Source organism: Oncorhynchus mykiss, chromosome 12, assembly GCF_013265735.2.
Source record: "Oncorhynchus mykiss isolate Arlee chromosome 12, USDA_OmykA_1.1, whole genome shotgun sequence".
Classification (NCBI taxonomy): Eukaryota; Metazoa; Chordata; class Actinopteri; order Salmoniformes; family Salmonidae; genus Oncorhynchus; species Oncorhynchus mykiss.
In genome coordinates, this window is record NC_048576.1 from 24,024,507 (window position 1) to 24,047,669 (window position 23,163).

The window sequence follows — 23,163 nt, forward strand, 5'->3', positions numbered from 1 at the left end:
GATTGTAACCCTAAAAAAACACTTCAGAGTTCAAGTAACAGACACATCTCAACATGAACTGTTCAGAGGAGATTGCGTGAAACAGGCTTTCATGGTCAAATTGATGCAAAGAAACCACTACTCAAGGACACCAATAAGAAGAGACTTGCTTGGGCCAAGAAAAATTAGCAATGGACATTAGACCGGTGGAAATCTGTCCTTAGGTCTGATGAGTCCAAATTTGAGATTTTTGGTTCCAACCGCTGTCTTTATGCGACACTCCGCATGTGTGGTTCCCACCATGAAGCAGGTGGTGTGATGGTGATTTGCTGGTGACACGGTCTGTGACTTCTTTAGAATTCAAGACACACTTAACCAGCATGGCTACCACAGCATTCTGCTGCGAAACACCATCCCATCATCCCAATATCAATTGTTATTTCATAGTGTTGATGTCTTGTAGAAAATAGGAAAAATAAAATCCCTTGAATAAGTAGGGTGTCCAAACTTTTGACTGGTACTACATATACATAACATCTCATTTACATTCTTTAGATATAATTAAAAAAAACGAACCCTTTTTCTTGCATTACAGTCATCAGTGGATATTAAAGGAAACAAAACATTTTAAAAAATGCTCACATACAGTATGAACAAAAGCGATCACTTCAAGGTTTTCTTAATACTCTTTGAACACATCATGCGAAACAAACAAAAGTTCAGGTTTGTCAAGAGAATGTACATATATATTCCATGGCTTGTGACAGAGGACATGATCACATCCCTATCATATTAGTGTTGTGGATCAAAGTCTGTTTCTCACCCTTAACGTGTAATCATTCAATAATATTCATCTTAAATTAAAGAAAAGCATATGATTTTGTTTTATTGCCATGACTAATCCTTAGACATATTTATCATTTAAATGTCACCAAAGCAACCTAAATATCTCAAGCGTATCCAATGTATACGCTTGATCCAATGGGTAGGTTAAACGTATACCCAAGACTTCCTATCGTGTCCTATATTTGTCCTCACAGAGCTGAAACACACTGAAGACCTCTGCGCTCCCCTGTTCTGAGTCTGGGGTCAGTCCTTATATACCATTTATGGGTCAGCCATGCAATGTGCTCCCATAGGTTGGCATCTACACTGTAGTGAATATATGGGTGAAAACAGGTTTCTCAGCAAAACTGAAAAGAAACAGGTGAGAAATATGTGGATGAGATGTGTAGTGACAGTCACTATTGAAATGGGAGGAAAAACATTTGAATTCATGTAGTCATATCTATAGCCACAAAACACAACATTTCTTGAAAGTATTATTGAGGCCTCCAGAAGTAAAGCATGGTACAACATTACACAGTGTGCATTCAAAATCAAATAGAACACCAGGAAGCTCTGTTTGTATAAGGCAACCAATGTCTGACACTTATAGTAAGTAGTAGAGTACATAGTGTGTATAGTAAGGAGTAACAATTATAGGACCAAAGGAAATTACACGGACACAAATTCAGTTAAACTTTTTTTTAAATTAATTCTGAATGTGTAAAAACAAAAAACAAAATTGTACATACACTTCTGTTTTTATGAGTCAAAACTTAGTGACAGAGCAGCTGAAGCAAGGCATTAGTCAAATTCATTATTGTCTGGTCAAACTGCTGTCCAAAACAGGTCAGAGAGAGGAAGAAGAACTGTGGTGCTATAATGTGAAGGAGGATAACTATAGTCTAGCGATACAGATTTGGAAACACTGCTGCACCAGTGACCACAGTGGTAAGAACAGAGGCACAAAAAAAAAGGCATGTCTACCTCACAGATACAGTATATTATACACACTTAGAAAAATATAATTTCATAAAAAATATAACTTATTTTGAACCAACTGCATTCAAAAAAAAAGGGGAAAATCTAGTCAGTCAACTATGGGATAAATTATTTTAAAGATGTTGTGTTCATATGACTTACACCGCAAGGAAGAAACTCCAACACATACTTTAAGTCTGTCTCTTTCACAGAAAAACACTGTCTGTGGGTAAGCAACACTTTCCGTATTGCAATCTCTGCATAACAAAATGCCTTCTGAAGACTGAAAGTGTCAGGCTTCTTAGCTCTCCTATAGTGTTGTCAGACACACTGCTCATGAACAAGACTACTTGAAAGCCCACCCGAGGGCAGTCATAAGTTTCAAAAACATAAAATAAAGTCGGTGTTAAACGAACAGTGTGTGGTAATGACATACTTTGGTGTAATTTCAACTGTATTGTTGGTTAAGGGCCTGTAAGTAAGCATTTCAGTGTTGTATTCGGCGCATGTGACAAATACAATCTTATTTGTCAGTGTCATGTCTATCGTAACAATACTAAACGTACCATCTGCCCTTAGACCCAATTGGTTACGAGACAAAAGTTGGCAGATGTTAGTGTGCAGGGACACCTCGGTAGCTAACAGTAGCTCTGTCACTCTGCTTAGACGTAACAAAAAACATACACTAAAAATGCATAGAGAATGGAGTAGAGGGAACAGAGTATAACACTTGACACGTTTGTGTAAAAACGTACATGAAAGGAAAATGTTGTTAAACAGATTCAAAATTTTTTGGGTTATCTGAACATAACAAAAGGATGGTAAAATCACCTTCAGGTCAATTTCCACAATAGATCTGAAGAGGAACACCATAAAAAAACACATGATTCTTCTAGCTTTGGCATCACAAAGATGATATATTCCTCGACTCCAACATATAGTACCCCCCACTTGGTATACAGCTGGAGTGCAGTAAAAGATAGCCAAAGCTTTCTTTGAGATTTGAGGTTTCATTAAAACTTGAGCCATGCTCTAAAAGTATGCCATCTCCATTTCAGATTTGAGGAGCTGAACTACACTTTTTAGTGCAATTTGCAATACACATACAAATAAAAATATAGCTATAAAATAAAGATAATGCACTTGCTGATTTACCAGCTCCATCAGATGGAAGAGGGGATGCTAAGCTATTTAGGCATTAACAAATGTACTGTACAAAGTATAGATTTTAATGACCCAAACGATTAGCATTTTATTTGCCGAATATTACATTCGTAGCTAGCGAGTCTTAGTTTTTCCACCACTGACATTCACCATGATGCATTTTATACAGACTTCTCATGCCATTTTATTTCTCAATCATTTCTTTCAAATCTACTTTGAAATGAAAACCAACATGATAGTTCCACAAGCAAATGGCATGAGTTCAACATTCACAATTCAATTGCACTTCTTCCAATTCTATCCTCACAAATAATATACTATATTTGTTCTGCAAAACAAACCGCAGAGACAATGTTACAGAACAGTACTGCTTTCCTAAGAATAATTAGTGTTGGTACTTTGCAAACTAGACCAATTTTACCCAACTATTGCTGTCATTCAAAACACTGTCCATGAGTCCAGCAGTTTCCTCTTAACAGATCACAGATTAAACAAACAATGGAAGGAAAACATGGCCTACTTGTCCAACCAAGGATTACGTGAAGGAAGTGAAAAGCGTGGAGCAGGTGTGGACAGTGCTAGGCTCACTGGTACCCCAACCACACCGGCAGCCCACACTGCCCACGGCTCTGACATCACATCTAAAAGAGATGACAGGTGTTGAGAGGGAAGCAGGTTATACCATAACACCTCAGGGTGGGGGGAGAGAGAGGGAATGGAGTGAGGAGAGCCATGGCTGGCATGGTGGGCTGGGCCTGGGGGTGGACTGGAGTGGGTTAGTTGGTTGGCACCTCTCAGGGCGTCTGGGACCCAGACCTCTTGAAGCTGCCCAGCAGGCTCTGAACCCCCTTCTTGACACTGGAGCCCACACGACGTGCCACGGAGTCGGCCGGTGGGCCTGGCAGGCAGGAGCTGGTACTGGGGGGCCTGGCGTCCAGACACTTCTGGTAGCGCAGCTGTCAAAAGTCACACAACATAAGCACCAAATCTGAATATAAAATTAAACTTGGACTCAAAATATTTGGTGCAACAAGGCTGTGCATGTTTAATATTACCGCGTAGTAAAACAGTCCAATCCTTGCAAACTCCTCCCATTTAGAAGAACCACTCACCTAATGTTTCTGAAAAAGTTGCCATATCAAATAGAAGTCCATTCACATTTTTAGTTGTGCCCACTGCCGTTTCATTGGCTCCTTGCACATTGGCTCCTTGCACATCTCTCTGTCCATCTGGCTTACCAATATCCTGTTTCAGTGTCAATTTATTTGTCCACTTATCTGTGCTTCCATCCTTGGTACCATAGCTAGTTAGCTAACTTAATTTGAACTGTTTTGGGCATTTTTAAGCGAACTACACAACCAAGCATTAGACTAGCATGAGAAGGAAGCAAAATTACTTCATCTAAATACTCCATGCTGGACTTTGACATTTCTGTACATTCTCTTACAGGGATGTCTAGCAAAACATAAAATAGCAGAACACTTCTCCTCTGTGTGCATAGAGCGGGCACGAACTCACTGACATAGGTAGCTTTGCGGGGCAGCACCAGCACCAGATACAATGTTGAAAGTTTGCTAGCGACAGTGTGAGCTCAACACAGACAGGCGGAGTAGAGAGAAGATGTGACTGAAAGACAACCTGAACCAACCTCTGTGCATAGCCAATGTACTTTGTGGCGAAATCAGCACTGAGCCTTCACCGTGCGCTGCCACTTTAAGAGAGCATGAGCAGTAAGGAAGGAGGAAATAAAGACAGCTCTTTCAGCTCTTTTGGGAGGCGCGACAATTTGATTGTGTGGGCTGTGCTGCAGAAGTTTTGTTTGTTTTCAGCGTGTGTAGTTTATAAAGTATTTACCTCAATCATCGGTGTGATCGCTCTAGGTCGTGGTGGTTTTCGTTTGGGACCGCGCCCGTTATGGATCGCTTGGATTAGTAGCAACATTGTTGCGAAGCTTTAACATACAAACCATCGGACAGTACACCAGCACGCCTGAAGACCACAGCTAAGATCTCTCGTTCTTTCTCTTCCCTCTATCATCCCAGTGCTTTACCCTGCAACAGACTCTCTATTTTTCAAATGCACTTCCCATTGAAGTTCATTAGAGCTGGACTATTATTGCCCTGCCAGCAGTATTTGGGTGGACATTTTAGTTAAAAGGGAGGATGCTTGTAAGTTGTGTATTGTTATGTGAACTGTATTGAGGTGAGGTGTACTAATGACATGTGGCCGAGAAGATTGTGGACATTAAGGCCTTTGTTGTGTCTATGAACACCCCCCACATTCATACCCTCTGCACTCCTCCACTGGAAGATAATACAGATTATTGCAAATCCTCTGTTGATGACTGGGTTCTTTCTTGTATTAAGTTGCTGTTAAATTGCTCTGCCATTATTAGTATTATGATTGTATGAGGTATTCTTGTTGGGGTCACCCCTGTGCTGTGATGTGGGTTTTATATGGTGTGTATTCTCTTTTCTCTCCACTGGCTATCTGGTAAACAGGCTACACTCTAGGCAGTCTCTTCTGCTGAAGTGTGTGGGTCTGGTAGTGGTACTCTCTCTGTTCTACTCTTTTCCTTTCGGCATGGTTAATACCTGCCTGGCGCCCTAACAAAATCTTTCTTTACCCCTCTCTAATAACAACTACAACTTTATAAAGGATATTTATTTTCATAAGGATATTTTCTGCTGGACAATGTGTCCGGCAAAGTTTTTATTTGTCTGCTTGAATGCATTTGTATTGTCCAAAAGCCCTCAATCGTTGGCTGACAAACGTTGCACTCACCATGCAGGCGGCCTGCACAGCCTCACTAAGGCTGGCAGCGTTGGGCTCACACCAGAACATGTGGCAGATGAAGTCCCCAGGGCCCTCGGCCATGATGAAGGCAAAGGTGTGGACGTCCTTCCCCACGCCTATGAAGGACAGGAACCGCACCCGGCACTCAGAAAGAACCTCCTCTGTCTGCAGGGAACACAACAGAACACCTTGGGTCAGACTATTCCCACAGCAATTTAAACAACCTCAGAGCTTCATATTGGAAAGACATTAAAAATATATATATTTTTGAGATTGTGTGTGTGACTATCTGTGTGTGTGCTCACCTCAGCTGTGACTATTGTAAGTGTGGCTGAAGCCACGTTCACAGTAACTGGCGTCCACTCTTCCTTCTCTTTGGAATTGATTGCTGTGTTGAGGGCTACGTTGACTAGGTCCATACCTGGATAGGACATACCACTCAGGTTAGCTGCACATCTGAGTACACGCAATACCTGATAATTTCAGGAAAAGGATGGAATTACAGGAATTGTGTTAGTCATACTTCACAGAAAACCAAGTGTTAGGTAATAGCTCAATATCCCTAACAAGAGGATAGCTCATAGCAGTCGAGACGTCACACAATAAGACATCAGTATCACAACCTGTAGAAGAAATTAGTAGAACACATGCAATACTTTGAGACATTCAATAAGTCAATGTATATTGAATGCATTTCATTAAGTGAACCCCAACTTAGTTGAAAGTCAGTATTCATTTAATTACAATACCAACATACGGGAGAACAAGTGGAAGGTTAAATACAGGCAGTGACCGAGAAACATACACAAGTTTACCTGAAATGTAATTCAATACACACCATCACAACTCTAGGAAAGAGAAGAAAAAGCATTCCTTACCAAAGCGTTCCTTACCTACGGGTTTAGCCACCGGCACGTTACCCAGGTAACGTACCTGGAAGGACTGGACTAGCTCATTCTTTGGTGCAGGGAATTCTGTAGGGAGAGGAGAGAGACAGAAAACCACTGTGACATCCTATTAAAACTATACAAAGGACCTGAAGTTGCCCATAAATACATTTGGTTTTAGATTATACAGTAAGTATATGGTCATACTAGGCTCTGGCAGTATCCAGATTGTCATACCGACCTTGTACCATACCAGGATATTTGGTAATACCGGCACTGAACACAAGGGACGCCGTTTTCAAACCCCACTGATAGAATTGCTAACCTTCAGATTACAGAGTAACAAGTATATGTAAAATCCCATACAGAATGCTAACTAAATGCTAACGAGTGCAAAGCAAACATTTTATAGCATCTGACCTAAACTATACAACTAACTCAAAAATGCTACTCACAGTTTGCTTGCACGCACAAAACAAATATTAGGCACCTGATCCAGGAAGAGATTTTCTGCTGTTACCAAGCGAATGCTTGATTTTGGAAGAAGCTAACCACTTAGCTAGACGGCTAACTAGCTACTAAATTAGCAGAACAAATGCACAACTGCAGAGCATTTAACACATTTTAGACCGTTAACTTAATTGTTATTAGATATCAAGCTGGCAACCATTTAGTTGTGAATTCCATACTGCAATTAGATCACATGGCGCATGCTGCACAACAGTGAGTGACTCACAAGGCTCCAGTCTCTTGTTATTCTGTGCTTGTAAACAAACAAGTGACTAGGGACTAACTCACAAACACCCCGGTATACGGTACACCACCAAGCCTACGTCATACATCAAGTGCCAGTGTTTTACCCTGGAAAGGAATGTCCACCAGTTTAGAGGGGTCTATGTTGAGTCTGTTCAGAGAGGACTTGGATGATTTCCTCTGGGCCATTATCTACAGAAAATGAATGACAGGAAAGACCCGATACAACATGTCAAAAAATAAAGACACAAACGACCCCTGAACCCCAGTCCCAAAGTTAGGTGAAAAAAGGGAGATTTCATTCAGGTTCAACGTGGAGACCTGAGTATGGTGCAGTGAACCAAAGCAGATGGGCTTACCTTAGAGCAGATGTCATGCATGCTGGTGGCAATGTTCTTAGCAGGTGTATCACACCTGAACACATGGCACTTCAGAACATGAGTCAGTTTGTCTCTCGCCACGTAAGCAAAGTCCCTAAAGTTAACACAAACAAAGAGGCGTCTCTTGAGAGGCCGTTATAAAGGCTGATCATGACAATTGAGGCAGATGAAATGGACAATGCTGAAATCAATACATTTTGATAATATCAGGATTTACTCAAGAGAACTAGCAACCTAATAGCATAAGCTTTCACAAATACAACAATGAACAAATGTACTAACAATTAGGACTGAGAACACTTAGTGTTGTCAAACTATGATTAATAGCTAAGCAAACATTCTCGTCTATAGAAACTGATCAGAAAGTCATGGGTGTGATTGAGAAATCATGGGTGTGATTGAACATTATGGGATAGGGGTGTGGAATCAATATGCTAACTGTGAAAACCACAACTATGATAAATTCTATGTGACATGACGGAAGATGGTGGATACGACAATAACAATACACTACCTCTCCCTGTGTGCCCAAGTGCAGCCGGTTAGAGAGAAAACCCCAAATGAATCAATTCAACAGAAAAAGCAGGGTTCACAAAATAAGGCAACAAAAGCCAGACAAATAAAACCAAAATAAGAAACATTGTCTGTAGCAAACTGGCACACATATTTTTAGTATTAAAATATGAAGAAAATAAAGAAATGTATAGTGAAAATATAAACGCAACAACTTTAAAGATTGCACTGAGTTACAGTTCATATAAGGAAAACAGTCAATTAAAATAAATAAATTAGGCCCTAGTCTATGGCTTTCACATGACTGGGAATACAGATATGCCTCTGATGGTCACAGAAACCTTTTTTTTTTTAAAGATGGTAGGGGCGTGGATCAGCAAACCTGCCAATATCTGGTGTGACCACCAATTGCCTCATGTATCACGACACATCTTCTCATAGAGTTAATCAGGCTGTTGATTGTGGCCTCTTCAATGGCTGCGCGATGTTGCTGGATATTGGCGGGAACTAGAACATACCGTCTTACACGTTGATCCAGAGCATCCCAAACGTGCTCAATGGGTGACATGTCTGGTGCGTATGCAGGCCATGGAAGAACTGGGACATTTTCAGCTTCCAGGAATTGTGTACAGATCCTTGCGACATGTGGCTGTGCATTATCATGCTGAAACATGAGATGGCGGCGGATGAACGGCACGACAATGTGCCTCAGGATCTCGTCACGGTATCTTTGTGATCTCAAATTGCCATCGTTAAAATGCAATTGTGTTCGTGGTCCATAGCTTATGACTACCCATAACATAACCCCACCACCACGGGGCACTCTGTTCAGAACGTTAACATCAGCAAACCACTCTCCCACACAACGCCATACACATGGTCTGTGGTTGTGAGGCTGGTTGGGCGTACTGCAAAATTCCTGTGCACCTGTGTAATGGCCATGCTGTTTAATGAGCTTGTTGATATGCCACATCTGTCAGGTATTATTTTGGCAAAGGAAAAATGCTCACTAACAGGGATGTAAACAAATTTGTGCACAAAGTTTGAGCGAAATAAGCTTTTTGAGCATATGGAAACTGTTTAGGATGTTTATTTTCAGCTCATGAAACTTGGGACCAACACTTTACATGTTGCGTTTTGGTTTTTGTGAAGTGTAGTTAGAGTAGCAGGGGACTGACCTGCCGTTGTCCCGGCCCACTCCCCACACTCGGATGCTGACGATAGGCTGGGTGTGCAGCAGAGTCTGGCCCAAAGGATCAATCAGGTTCAAGGTCTCATTCTCCAGAACAAGGAGCATGTCTTTTCCCTGTGTGAAAACACATTACAGAACATTCCTCTTAACATTGTTCTACCAACACTATCCAGGTAATATTCCCACACATAAGCCATTCTCTGACCTCTCCCCAGATCCCAGCCGTGTCGTGCAGGTTGTGTTTGTGGTAAGAGAGCTGTCTGATGCAGTTGTTGACAGCCACGCTGCTCTTCCCTGGAGCCATCTCCTCCTCTGATATCTCCACCCAGCCCAGAGACCGCACAGCAAAAACCTTTTGAGAGACACGAGGAGAGGGAAAGAGTGATTAAGAGCATGTTGAGTGTTAAAACAGAAAAGAATGTGTGTGGGATGGGAGTGGAATGATTGGTTATGTCTATTTGTCTGAGTGAGAGCACATACCTTAGCGTCCAGGTCATTGATGAGTGAGCTCATCTTCTCCTTTCCTTCAGACTGTGAACAGCTGGATGTGAAAGGAATCAGACAATATAAGCATACAATGATAATACATTGTACCTGAAGGGTGGGGTGGGGGGGCTCACCTGAGATTGATAGAGGCATAACGCAATGTGGCTCCTTCAAAATCCTTCAGGGTCTGATCAGCCATTGCATCTTCCTCCTGAAGACATACCAACAACAGTAAGAAGTCACATTTCCACATTTGAGATAGAAAATAATAAGCAGTTGATATCTAAACATTGAAAACCTCTGAAAAAAGGTTTGCTAACTGCATTGATGTTAGGTTTGTTTCAAGTACATTTGGCACTCACCTTCCAGAACTCCTCGTCATTAAACCTGTTGGGGCGGGACTGGGTGAGACTACTCCACGTCAACTGAAGATACAAAAAAGAGACAAGGACCAATTAGAAGTAGGAAACTAAATCCGTTAGCACTAGCAGTGGGTGCTTAAATGGAAATACAATGACTGTGTGACCCTAATTTCCACAGTCAGGCCAAAACCTAAAGGACTGTGTCCACAGACATGGAAGGAAGCTAAAGTAATTCCACTACCTAAAAATAGTAAAGCACTGGTCTAACAGCCACCCAATCAGTTTGCTGCCTGTTCTTCGAAAACTGATGGAGAAAATTGTTTTTGAACAAATAAAATGCTATTTTTCAAAGAACAAGCATGCAAATAGGAAAGGGCACTCAACTTGTAATGCACTGACAGATGATTGATGATTGGCTAAAATAAATGTATAATAAGATACTGTAGTTGGAGCGAGGGCTGTGGCGGTCATTACATTTTATCAGGCGGTTATTGTCATGCAAAAGACTGCCGGTCTCACAGTAACTAACAGTTAATTAAAATAAACACGTTTAGCATCTCCAGGCCTCCAAGCTGTATTCAAGCCACAGATGTGCGCCATTGAATCTAATAAAAAAAATTGGAATAAATCAATTTAATATACACCATCAGAATAAATCCATGATTTATTTTAGGCAGGTCTAAATAAACAACGATATGAAGAAAATGTATTTCAGAAGAGCAGAATATGAGTTGGCCTACTGTATGTTACCTGGCTATGTGCCATGCCACTGGCTTGTCCACTTAGCAGAGAAGTTATGCTTATAAATCCTGTGCCATAATTTTATATTATATGACTTTATAGTAAGAAGAATAAAACTTAGCTGAATAAAATATAAAAAATATTTTTCCCATTCTGAAGCAAAGTGGCTATTTTGAACTCAAAAGTGATCATTTGAAAACGGTCCTACATTTGAAGTCGGAAGTTTACATACACTTAGGTTGGAGTCATTAAAACTTATTTTTCAACCACTCCACAAATGTATTATTAACAAACTATAGATTTGGCAAGTTGGTTAGGACATCTACTTTGTGTATGACACAAGTCATTTTTCCAACAATTGTTTACAGACAGAATATTTCACTGTATCACAATTCCAATGGGTCAGACGTTTACATACACTAAGTTGACCGTGCCTTTAAACAGCTTGGAAAATTCCAGAAAATTATATCATGGCTTTAGAAGCTTCTGATAGGCTAATTGACATCATGAGTCATTTGACATCATTTGAGTAAATTGGAGGTGTACCTGTGGATGTATTTCAAGGCCTACCTTCAAACTCAGTGCCTCTACGCTTGACATCATGGGAAAATCAAAAGAAATCAGCCAAGACCTCAGAAAAACAATTGTAGACCTCCACAAGTCTGGTTCATCCTTGGGAGAAATTTCCAAACGCCTGAAGGTACGACATTCGTCTGTACAAACAATAGTACACAAGTATAAACACCATGGGACCATACAGCCATCATACCACTCAGGAAGGAGACGCATTCTGTCTCCTAGAGATGAACGTACTTTGGTGCGAAAAGTGCAAATCAATCCAAGAACAACAGCAAAGGACCTTGTGAAGATGCTGGAGGAAACGGGTACAAAAGTATCTATATCCACAGTAAAACGAGTCCTATATCGACATAACCTGAAAGGCCACTCAACAAGGAAGAAGCCACTGCTCCAAAACCGCCATAGAAAAGCCAGACTAGCGTTTGCAACTGCACATGGGGACAAAGATCGTACTTTTTGGAGAAATGTCCTCTGGTCTGATGAAACAAAAATAGAACTGCTTGGCCATAATGACCATTGTTATGTTTGGAGGAAAAAGGGGGAGGCTTGCAAGCCAAAGAACACCAACCAAACAGTGAAGCACGGGGTGGCAGCATCATGTTGTGGGGGTGCTTTGCTGCAGGTAGGACTGGTACACTGCACAAAATACAGTGCCTTGCGAAAGTATTCGGCCCCCTTGAACTTTGCGACCTTTTGCCACATTTCAGGCTTTAAACATAAAGATATAAAACTGTATTTTTTTGTGAAGAATCAACAACAAGTGGGACACAATCATGAAGTGGAACGACATTTATTGGATATTTCAAACTTTTTTAACAAATCAAAAACTGAAAAATTGGGTGTGCAAAATTATTCAGCCCCTTTACTTTCAGTGCAGCAAACTCTCTCCAGAAGTTCAGTGAGGATCTCTGAATGATCCAATGTTGACCTAAATGACTAATGATGATAAATACAATCCACCTGTGTGTAATCAAGTCTCCGTATAAATGCACCTGCACTGTGATAGTCTCAGAGGTCCGTTAAAAGCGCAGAGAGCATCATGAAGAACAAGGAACACACCAGGCAGGTCCGAGATACTGTTGTGAAGAAGTTTAAAGCCGGATTTGGATACAAAAAGATTTCCCAAGCTTTAAACATCCCAAGGAGCACTGTGCAAGCGATACTATTGAAATGGAAGGAGTATCAGACCACTGCAAATCTACCAAGACCTGGCCGTCCCTCTAAACTTTCAGCTCATACAAGGAGAAGACTGATCAGAGATGCAGCCAAGAGGCCCATGATCACTCTGGATGAACTGCAGAGATCTACAGCTGAGGTGGGAGACTGTCCATAGGACAACAGTCAGTCGTATATTGCACAAATCTGGCCTTTATGGAAGAGTGGCAAGAAGAAAGCCATTTCTTAAAGATATCCATAAAAAGTGTCATTTAAAGTTTGCCACAAGCCACCTGGGAGACACACCAAACATGTGGAAGAAGGTGCTATGGTCAGATGAAACCAAAATTGAACTTTTTGGCAACAATGCAAAACGTTATGTTTGGCGTAAAAGCAACACAGCTGAACACACCATCCCCACTGTCAAACATGGTGGTGGCAGCATCATGGTTTGGGCCTGCTTTTCTTCAGCAGGGACAGGGAAGATGGTTAAAATTGATGGGAAGATGGATGGAGCCAAATACAGGACCATTCTGGAAGAAAACCTGATGGAGTCTGCAAAAGACCTGAGACTGGGACGGAGATTTGTCTTCCAACAAGACAATGATCCAAAACATAAAGCAAAATCTACAATGGAATGGTTCAAAAATAAACATATCCAGGTGTTAGAATGGCCAAGTCAAAGTCCAGACCTGAACCCAATCGAGAATCTGTGGAAAGAACTGAAAACTGCTGTTCACAAATGCTCTCCATCCAACCTCACTAAGCTCGAGCTGTTTTGCAAGGAGGAATGGGAATAAATGTCAGTCTCTCGATGTGCAAAACTGATAGAGACATACCCCAAGCGACTTACAGCTGTAATCGCAGCAAAAGGTGGCGCTACAAAGTATTAACTTAAGGGGGCTGAATAATTTTGCACGCCCAATTTTTCAGTTTTTGATTTGTTAAAAAAGTTTGAAATATCCAATAAATGTCGTTCCACTTCATGATTGTGTCCCACTTGTTGTTGATTCTTCACAAAAAAATACAGTTTTATATCTTTATGTTTGAAGCCTGAAATGTGGCAAAAGGTCGCAAAGTTCAAGGGGGCCGAATACTTTCGCAAGGCACTGTAGATGGCATCATGAGGAGGAAAATTATGTGGATATATTGAAGCAACATCTCAAGACATCAGTCAGGAAGTTTAAGCTGGGTCACAAATGGTTCTTCCAAATGGACAATGAACCCAAGCATACATCCAAAGTTGGCTACCCGAAACGTTTGATCCAAGTTAAGCAATTTAAAGGCAATGCTCCCAAATCCTAATTGAGTGTATGTAAACTTCTGACCCACTGGGAATGTGATGAAAGAAATAAAAGCTGAAATAAATCACTACCATTATTCTGACATTTAACATTCTTAAAATAAAGTGATGATCCTAACTAGGATTAAATGTCAGGAAAGTAAAGTGTATGCAAAGTGTATGTAAACTTCCGACTTCAACTGTATTGTTAGATTTATTTGGCAAATTCAGTTGTGAATGGTACAAACCTTAGAAATAAAAACATATGGGCTGCAAGATTTGACTATAGACTATTGATGATTTGAGAAAGTCACAACAAAAAAAGCTTGCGCTCTGTTCCTTGCTTCAGGCTGCACACACCGTTCTCTCAAGTGATCATATTTTCACCCATCAGACTATTCTCAATTTAATCTTGTCTTTACTATTAAGTCAAATCAGTTTAGATTTAGAATGACCCATTATGGGAAGGAACAGGGGCACCTTTCCAGGTGGTTCATTTTTCAATCATGCCGGGTAGGCTCCTCCGGTTATTTCACTCCATGCATCAACTCGTTTGAGGAGCATGCAGCCTCTCGTTTCATGACAGGTGATATTCCGCCCAATCTCTGTATATATAAAAATATATGTTTTAATTGCTATTATTAGGCTATTCAAAATCAAATTCACTCTAATTGTAGGCTAACTAAACCAAATGAATCTTCGCCTTAGAAAGCACTGTATATTTTGTTGTGTTAAGCTTTGAAACAACATCCACAACAACCATGTTTTCCACTCAGTTTCAACCTGTTGTTAAACTTCTTTTTTCAAATTGATCAATAACTGTGCGGTGAGTTTTAAAAGCATGATACTGTTTAAATAGTAATAGTGTTTGATGTGATTTTCAATTGTATTTACACTGATGTCAAAGTGGTTAGAGGGACAATAGATCCCCGAGTACCAGGCCATTAGCGACCTAATGGTCGTTAGCGCGTTGGGTACTACCAACGCATGTCCAGAGTGCATAAGCGGAGATTACCGTGACTCAATGGTCAGGTGGAATTTTATTGTGGTCATGACTCATGACTGCCGGTGCGGCGGTAATACGGTCACCACAAAAGCCCTATTTGGAGATGTATTGTTAGATTTCAGTGTTATAATTTCTTATTTGTTGTCCTGAGTCTGCACAACTCTGCCAGGACCTAGGATCAAGAGAGACACTCAAGTGTTTTAGTACTATATCTCTTGACACAATGATGAAAATAATCATGGCCTCTAAACCTTCAAGCTGCATACTGGACCCTATTCCAACTAAACTACTGAAAGAGCTGCTTCCTGTGCTTGGCCCTACTATGTTGAACATAATAAACGGCTCTCTATCCACCGGATGTGTACCAAACTCACTAAAAGTGGCAGTAATAAAGCCTCTCTTGAAAAAGCCAAACCTTGACCCAGAAAATATAAAAAACTATCGGCCTATATCGAATCTTCCATTCCTCTCAAAAATTTTAGAAAAGGCTGTTGCGCAACAACTCACTGCCTTCCTGAAGACAAACAATGTATACGAAATGCTTCAGTCTGGTTTTAGACCCCATCATAGCACTGAGACGGCACTTGTGAAGGTGGTAAATGACATTTTAATGGCATCGGACCGAGGCTCTGCATCTGTCCTCGTGCTCCTAGACCTTAGTGCTGCTTTTGATACCATCGATCACCACATTCTTTTGGAGAGATTGGAAACCCAAATTGGTCTACACGGACAAGTTCTGGCCTGGTTTAGATCTTATCTGTCGGAAAGATATCAGTTTGTCTCTGTGAATGGTCTGTCCTCTGACAAATCAACTGTAAATTTCGGTGTTCCTCAAGGTTCCGTTTTAGGACCACTATTGTTTTCACTATATATTTTACCTCTTGGGGATGTTATTCGAAAACATAATGTTAACTTTCACTGCTATGCAGATGACACACAGCTGTACATTTCAATTAAACATGGTGAAGCCCCAAAATTGCCCTTGCTAGAAGAATGTGTTTCAGACATAAGGAAGTGGATGGCTGCAAACTTTCTACTTTTAAACTCGGACAAAACAGAGATGCTTGTTCTAGGTCCCAAGAAACAAAGAGATCTTCTGTTGAATCTGACAATTAATCTTAATGGTTGTACAGTCGTCTCAAATAAAACTGTGAAGGACCTCGGCGTTACTCTGGACCCTGATCTCTCTTTTGAAGAACATATCAAGACCATTTCAAGGACAGCTTTTTTCCATCTACGTAACATTGCAAAAATCAGGAACTTTCTGTCCAAAAATGATGCAGAAAAATTAATCCATGCTTTTGTCACTTCCAGGTTAGACTACTGCAATGCTCTACTTTCCGGCTACCCGGATAAAGCACTAAATAAACTTCAGTTAGTGCTAAATACGGCTGCTAGAATCCTGACTAGAACCAAAAAATTTGATCATATTACTCCAGTGCTAGCCTCTCTACACTGGCTTCCTGTCAAAGCAAGGGCTGATTTCAAGGTTTTACTGCTAACCTACAAAGCATTACATGGGCTTGCTCCTATCTATCTCTCTGATTTGGTCCTGCCGTACATACCTACACGTACGCTACGGTCACAAGACGCAGGCCTCCTAATTGTCCCTAGAATTTTTAAGCAAACAGCTGGAGGCAGGGCTTTCTCCTATAGAGCTCCATTTTTATGGAACGGTCTGCCTACCCATGTCAGAGACGCAAACTCGGTCTCAACCTTTAAGTCTCTACTGAAGACTCATCTCTTCAGTGGGTCATATGATTGAGTGTAGTCTGGCCCAGGAGTGGGAGGGTGAACGGAAAGGCTCTGGAGCAACGAACCACCCTTGCTGTCTCTGCCTGGCCGGTTCCCCTCTTTCCACTGGGATTCTCTGCCTCTAACCCTATTACAGGGGCTGAGTCACTGGCTTTACTGGGGCTCTCTCATGCCGTCCCTGGAGGAGGTGCGTCACCTGAGTGGGTTGAGTCACTGATGTGGTCATCCTGTCTGGGTTGGCCCCCCCCCCCCCCCCCCCTTAAGTTGTGCCGTGGCGGAGGTCTTTGTGGGCTATACTCAGCCTTGTCTCAGGATGGTAAGTTGGTGGTTGAAGATATCCCTCTAGTGGTGTGGGGGCTGTGCTTTGGCAAAGTGGGTGGGGTTATATCCTTCCTGTTTGGCCCTGTCCGGGGGTGTCCTCGGAGTGGGCCACAGTGTCTCCTGACCCCTCCTGTCTCAGCCTCCAGTATTTATGCTGCAGTAGTTTATGTGTCGGGGGGCTAGGGTCAGTTTGTTATATCTGGAGTACTTCTCCTGTCCTATTCGGTGTCCTGTGTGAATCTAAGTGTGCGTTCTCTAATTCTCTCCTTCTCTCTTTCTCTCTCTCGGAGGACCTGAGCCCTAGGACCATGCCCCAGGACTACCTGACATGATGACTCCTTGCTGTCCCCAGTCCACCTGGCTGTGCTGCTGCTCCAGTTTCAACTGTTCTGCCTTATTATTATTCGACCATGCTGATCATTTATGAACATTTGAACATCTTGGCCATGTTCTGTTATAATCTCCACCCGGCACAGCCAGAAGAGGACTGGCCACCCCACATAGCCTGGTTCCTCTCTAGGTTTCTTCCTAGGTTTTGGCCTTTCTAGGGAGTTTTTCCTAGCCACCGTGCTTCTTCACCTGCATTGCTTGCTGTTTGGGGTTTTAGGCTGGGTTTCTGTACAGCACTTTGAGATATCAGCTGATGTACGAAGGGCTATATAAAATAAATTTGATTGATTGATTGATTATTGAAAAAAAAAAAAAAAACTTGTTTCGGCTTTACTATCAGAAGTGTGACCATGGTCATCTCTCACAGGGAATTATCAGTTACTAGTTCTGTACATCCATTACTATCCTCTTATGTAATTACTAAGTCACAACAACATCACATGGTTGGAGAGTTACTTATCCAATAGAGTATTCTTCAATGGAAACTTCTAACATTAGATATGTACAGTACCTCTATTTTTACAAATGATTTGCCACTTGTTTTACAAGAACTTAAACTGAGTATGTATGCTGATGATTGCACACACTCTGCACAATAAACAGGTGTTAAATACATCTTAAAGCATTGTATTTGGTTCAAAACATTCTCTAAGACCTAAACCTCAACTGGAGATATGCATAAAAGGTGTGACCATTGAACAAGTTGAGGTAGCTGAACTCCTAGTAGTAACATTGGATGGTCAGTTATCATGATTAAGTCTTAATGACAAAGTTGTTGTGAAGATGGAGAGGGGTATGTCTGTTTTAAAAAGTGTTTGACACAAAAATCAACTGCACTAGTTGTTCAGGCTCTGATCTTGTCCAATCTTGATTACTTTCCGGTAATATAGTCAGATGCAGCAAAGAAAGACCTAGCAAAGCTTTTTATTTATTTATTTTAAATGTAATATCTTATAACTGTACTGTGTCATGTATTTGTATGTTATATGTAGGCACCAGTAAGAGTAGCTGCTGCACTTGCAGTAGCTAATGTGGATCATAATAAACTAAACTATCTCTGCCCTCTAGCTCTCACCTGTGGCTCCTCACTGGGTGTGATGACAGGGGAGGTACTGGAGGGTCTCTCTGGGGCTTCTCCCTCCTCCAGGGGAGAGGGGGGTTCCCACTGGGTGGTGCCTGTGGGGATGTGCCAGTAGTAGGTACCGGACTCGTCTCTGACCCGCATCCACCCCGCAGGCAGGTCTGTGTCCGTCTCAAACGCACTGCGATCCCAGTAAGATTCTATACAACGAGGAGGAACAAGTGAGATAAATGTAAAGAGAGAACTAGGAAATAAGAGATGACAATAGATGCTCAAACCCGGAAAACTATTTGATTGTGTCACAATCCCTGTTTACGGCAAAAGCAAAGCGCAAGTCTTATACACAACCCTTTCACTCAAAGCCCATCCATTGTTAAGACATTTTGTTGCCCCTCTTACCTGGGTCACCATCCGGCGTGCTGTTGGCTGTGCTGCCCTGAGACAGTGACATACAGCTGGAGTCCTCATCACTGGGTGCTGCATTTCTGCCCTGAAACAGCAAGCAGGTTTCCTTGACTTCTCTACTGTCATCTCTCTGAGACTCACTGCTACTTTGCGCCTCAGACGAGTCTGTGTCCCTCTCTCCACCTGTTGGAAGAAGTAGAGGCTCTTCCTCATCTTCCTCTTTTTCCTCTTTCCCATGAGGGGCCTCTGAGTTTTCGATCAGCAGAGGCTCATTCAGGTCAGAGCACAGGGACCTCAGGGTCTTAGAAGAGGGGTTCTGCTCACTGTCCTCCACCTGCTGGTCCACCACTAAAGAATTCTGGTTGGGGTTTCCTTCTGGGCTCTCGTTGTGATTCAGATCTTGGTCAGAATTTCTATTCTGGTCCTGCTGCCTCTCTGCCACCTTGCGCAGTTGATTCTGATCCTCCTTGAGCCACTTGGCATTGGTCCCTGTGCTGTGCTGGCCCTGCTCGTTCTCCTGGTTCCGGACCCTCTCCTCCTCTCGCTGCTGACTGCACTCATCCTCATCGATGTCATTGCCGCCCTTGGTGCCATTCAGCAGGTCCAGAGGAGTGGATGTGGCATAATTGTGGCGCTTCTTGGTGGAGGTGGTGCCTTTGGCCTTCTTGCTCAGGTCAGAATCAAGCAGAGCACTATGTGGGGAGCGGAGGTCAAGGGTCAGTGAGGACGGCAGACATGTGTTCTCATTGGCCAGATCGGAGGTCTTCTCCAAAGACATAGCAGAGAGCTGAGAGCCACTTTTGGGATGTGGGGAAACATAAACAGGAAATCACACAGAGGTAGGCCTAAAGGTGTTTGTTTACCACAACATACACAAATGTATGGAGACTGAGTCCATTTATCAGTGTTTAAATGGTCTGCATTAGATAGATCTCATCTCATTACAAAAATATAGCAGGCATATTGTTGCCAACCGTTAGCTAGCTACTGGCAACGATTGTTATGCAGTGATTTGAGCTCCTCCCACCAGGAATCCAAGGCTACAGGCAACACAAACTGTATGCTAGTTAGGTAAGGGCCCACTGCATATTAGCTAGATGCTACTATGCAATAAAAATGAGGGACAGAGGACAGCACATCTAGCAAGCTCTACAGAAGAAAATACAGTATCTTGGAATGTAGCCAGCTAACGTTAGTTTTCTAGGCTATCACTATTTATATCTAATCACGTGTGGCACACGTCTATCTATCTAGCTTTATAACTAACGTTAGATTGTGTATCATAGTTTATATGCGGTCAAAATGAATCGAGTTGGCAAGCTAGCTACTGTTTGCTAGCTAGTTGAGTCGTAACACCATTATTATCCCATTATAAACACACTCGTGTGTGCCAGCGACGCTCTCTAAATAACTTAATTGACCTGGTAACTTACCCTGAATTGTATTTTCCTCGCTTTAGTTTTCCTCCCACCTTTATTTCAGCGGTAAATATATCTTCTTCGTGTGGCTTTCCGGCAGACTCGACGCTGAGTTGCGTATTGCTGCTTTTCGCAGGTCGGAGTGCGGATTGCACATTTTGGCAAAAAAAAAGCGACATGGGAAAAACTGAAATTTCACCCCATTCCACTGCTTTGGCCCTAAACCAGTGGTATGACCGGAAGTGTCATTCTAAAGCATATGTCTGGATTTGATTAGAGCTTTGATCAGCTTGTAAAATGAAGTCTGATACTACTTGAGCCTGATGAGCCTTACAATAAATATATTTATTTTATAATCCCTACATTAAAGGCATTTTATGAGCCCAAGCCCAAAAAAGACCAACGGATTGTGCCATTATCTATTTTTACCAATACATAGCCTATGATAGGCTACCGCACATTACACGAGACAGAAAAACATAAATGCCCATAGATGTAGCTATGCTCTCTTGGGTAAGTAAATTAAACAAGCTCCAGTAAACAAATCTCTTTGAGTGTGGATTGATTAGAGTACCACAGTATGAGTCATAATTCCCATAAAACCTAGTGTGCAAACAGGACATTTTTTTAAATCGTTTTTCCACCATTCATTTTTCCCCATATGGGATTTTAGAAACAATTAAAATAAGGGCTGTGTTTCATGTAGGCTTACCTTGGCATGACGTTTTGATAACCTTGTAAATCTCTCTACAATAAGGTGACTTTTATCAATATATTCATCTGTTTTTACGCCCCCAAAATGAAATGCTATTTAGCTGCTAATGTGGTTATCATAAAGAACACCACAAGCCATGATGATCGGGACGAGACTACGAGACTCCTGAATCGAGGTAAAGGTCAGATTCTCTCTAACTATCTAATGTTAGCTAAATGTAATAATGATGCTGGTGCAGGACATACGGCCTACACACAGTTACAATTAGGCTGTAAACTGACGCATGTATACATTTCAAAATATTTTCCTTAACGTTGTGCAATGTGCGTATTAGCATACCTGTTCTTTCTCGATTGTTGCTTCATTATTTCCTTGCATTCAACAGTTAAAAGTTTTGTTTTCCAGATCTTCATTGTAATGACATACTTGAATAATATAGAACTAGAATAAGATGCAGATTACTTCCCTTTCTCTTCATTAAGATTGAATGGTTACGGGTCTGAACAAATAACTGCTATAGCCTACCGCCATCCCGAGTTCACTCTTCTTTCAAACTCCCCAGCCGTGAGTTGTATTGGCTGCTGTATTTATCATTCAGCTATTTTGTTTCAGGTAAGACCCAAATGCAGACTGTGTTGAAGTAAATGTTTTTTACAGCAACAGGGGCAGGCAAACGACAGGTCAAGGCAGGCAGGGGTCGATAATACTGAGTATTGGGGCAAAGGTACAGGATGGCAGGCAGGCTCAGGTCAGGCAGAGGTCGGTAATCTGAGTAGGGGCAAAGGTGCAGGCAAGGTCAGGGGCAGGTGGGCTCAGAATCAGGACAGGCAAGGGTCAAAACTAGGAGGGTGAGGAAAATGAGAGACTGGGGAAAAGCAGGAGCTGAGACAAAACACTGGTTGACTTCACAAATGAAACAAACAGAGAACACATGAATAAATACACAGGGGATAATGGGGAAGATGGGCGACACCTGGAGGGGGGTGGAGACAATCACAAGGACAGGTGAAACAGATCAGGGAGTGACATTCAGAAAACAAGAGCTAGCATCCTTCTTCCAACAGTCTATTAGTATAAGACATGCTAAAAATAAATTCTCCCAGCAAGCTATTGTAGTCCAGCTTTTCCTGGGATTCCAAGAGCAAATAAATGTTTTTTAAGGAGAAAGGCCAGCAGAGCACATGGTGTGTATTGTGCAAGAGACAGAGGCTATGAGTTAGAAGTTTATTTATAGCCCATCATTCATTAGCTAAATATTTAATTTATTATCTGAAATTATTAGCTGAAAGAGGTAGGCTAGGATATATATATATATATATATATATATACTTTTTGAACAGGATTATCTATTTTGGATGCAATTTGAATGGAATTGATGGAGAGAGAGTAAGACGATGACATAGTGCTCCGGTGCACACTGATTTAAAGCAACAATATGCAAGCGATATGCTGTTTTAAAACTATACAGCTGAAATAAATCAAAAATAATATTTACAATAAAAAAATAGGTTGACCCCCGAAAGTCAGATGGAGATGTGCAAATTAGACGCGCATTTAGTCCATATATTACTAGCATATGCTGCAGCAAATGTAGGGGCCACAATGGAAATTAGTCCCTGACTTTATTGTGCAATCCCAGTCACTTTTACAATTATTTGTTTATACTGTAAATGTGTTTTTTTTTACTGACAAATAAAATCAATCAATCAATCCAAACTGTCCAGCTGCAATTTGATAATTGGAAAGAGACCAAAAAGTTTAAGACATTCAGAGATTGTCAAGCCAAGCCTTTGATACTTGGTAAGCCTAAGGTAGGAAGGGATGTGTTTTCTGTTTGTCGAGACAGTATATTTGTTGTTGTGTTGAAAATGAAAACCGTGATATTGAAGACCCGAAGTCGGTATGTTTTGTTTATTGGTTGTATGGTGCATTGGCACATAAACCTGTTGGTGAAAGATTTGTTTCATATACACTGCTCAAAAAAATAAAGGGAACAC

The 23,163-nt window shown here is 41.5% G+C and overlaps 1 protein-coding gene across 6 annotated transcripts; it reads right to left on the reverse strand.

Annotated features, from left to right (window-relative positions):
- Positions 1 to 867: 867 nt before the first annotated feature.
- LOC110537232 (amyloid-beta A4 precursor protein-binding family B member 1) lies at positions 868 to 21,858 on the reverse strand. 6 transcript variants are annotated; one of them, XM_036937244.1, is made up of 15 exons: positions 21,506 to 21,858; positions 19,028 to 19,830; positions 18,623 to 18,828; positions 10,319 to 10,381; positions 10,091 to 10,167; positions 9,951 to 10,011; positions 9,676 to 9,822; positions 9,457 to 9,584; positions 8,280 to 8,285; positions 7,745 to 7,859; positions 7,493 to 7,577; positions 6,624 to 6,719; positions 6,051 to 6,166; positions 5,734 to 5,910; positions 868 to 3,905 (listed from the first exon to the last, which is right to left on the reverse strand). In XM_036937244.1, the coding sequence occupies exons 1-15, from the start codon at positions 21,577 to 21,579 to the stop codon at positions 3,744 to 3,746; spliced, it is 2,316 nt and encodes a 771-aa protein (XP_036793139.1). In that variant the 5' UTR covers positions 21,580 to 21,858; the 3' UTR covers positions 868 to 3,743. The 6 variants fall into 6 exon arrangements, with proteins under 6 accessions (XP_036793139.1, XP_021478793.2, XP_021478791.2 ...); XM_021623118.2 differs by lacking the exon at positions 21,506 to 21,858 and adding an exon at positions 20,467 to 20,656 and having other exon boundaries at positions 19,028 to 19,725; XM_021623116.2 differs by lacking the exon at positions 21,506 to 21,858 and adding an exon at positions 20,467 to 20,654 and having other exon boundaries at positions 6,639 to 6,719.
- Between the last annotated feature and the right edge of the window lie 1,305 nt (positions 21,859 to 23,163).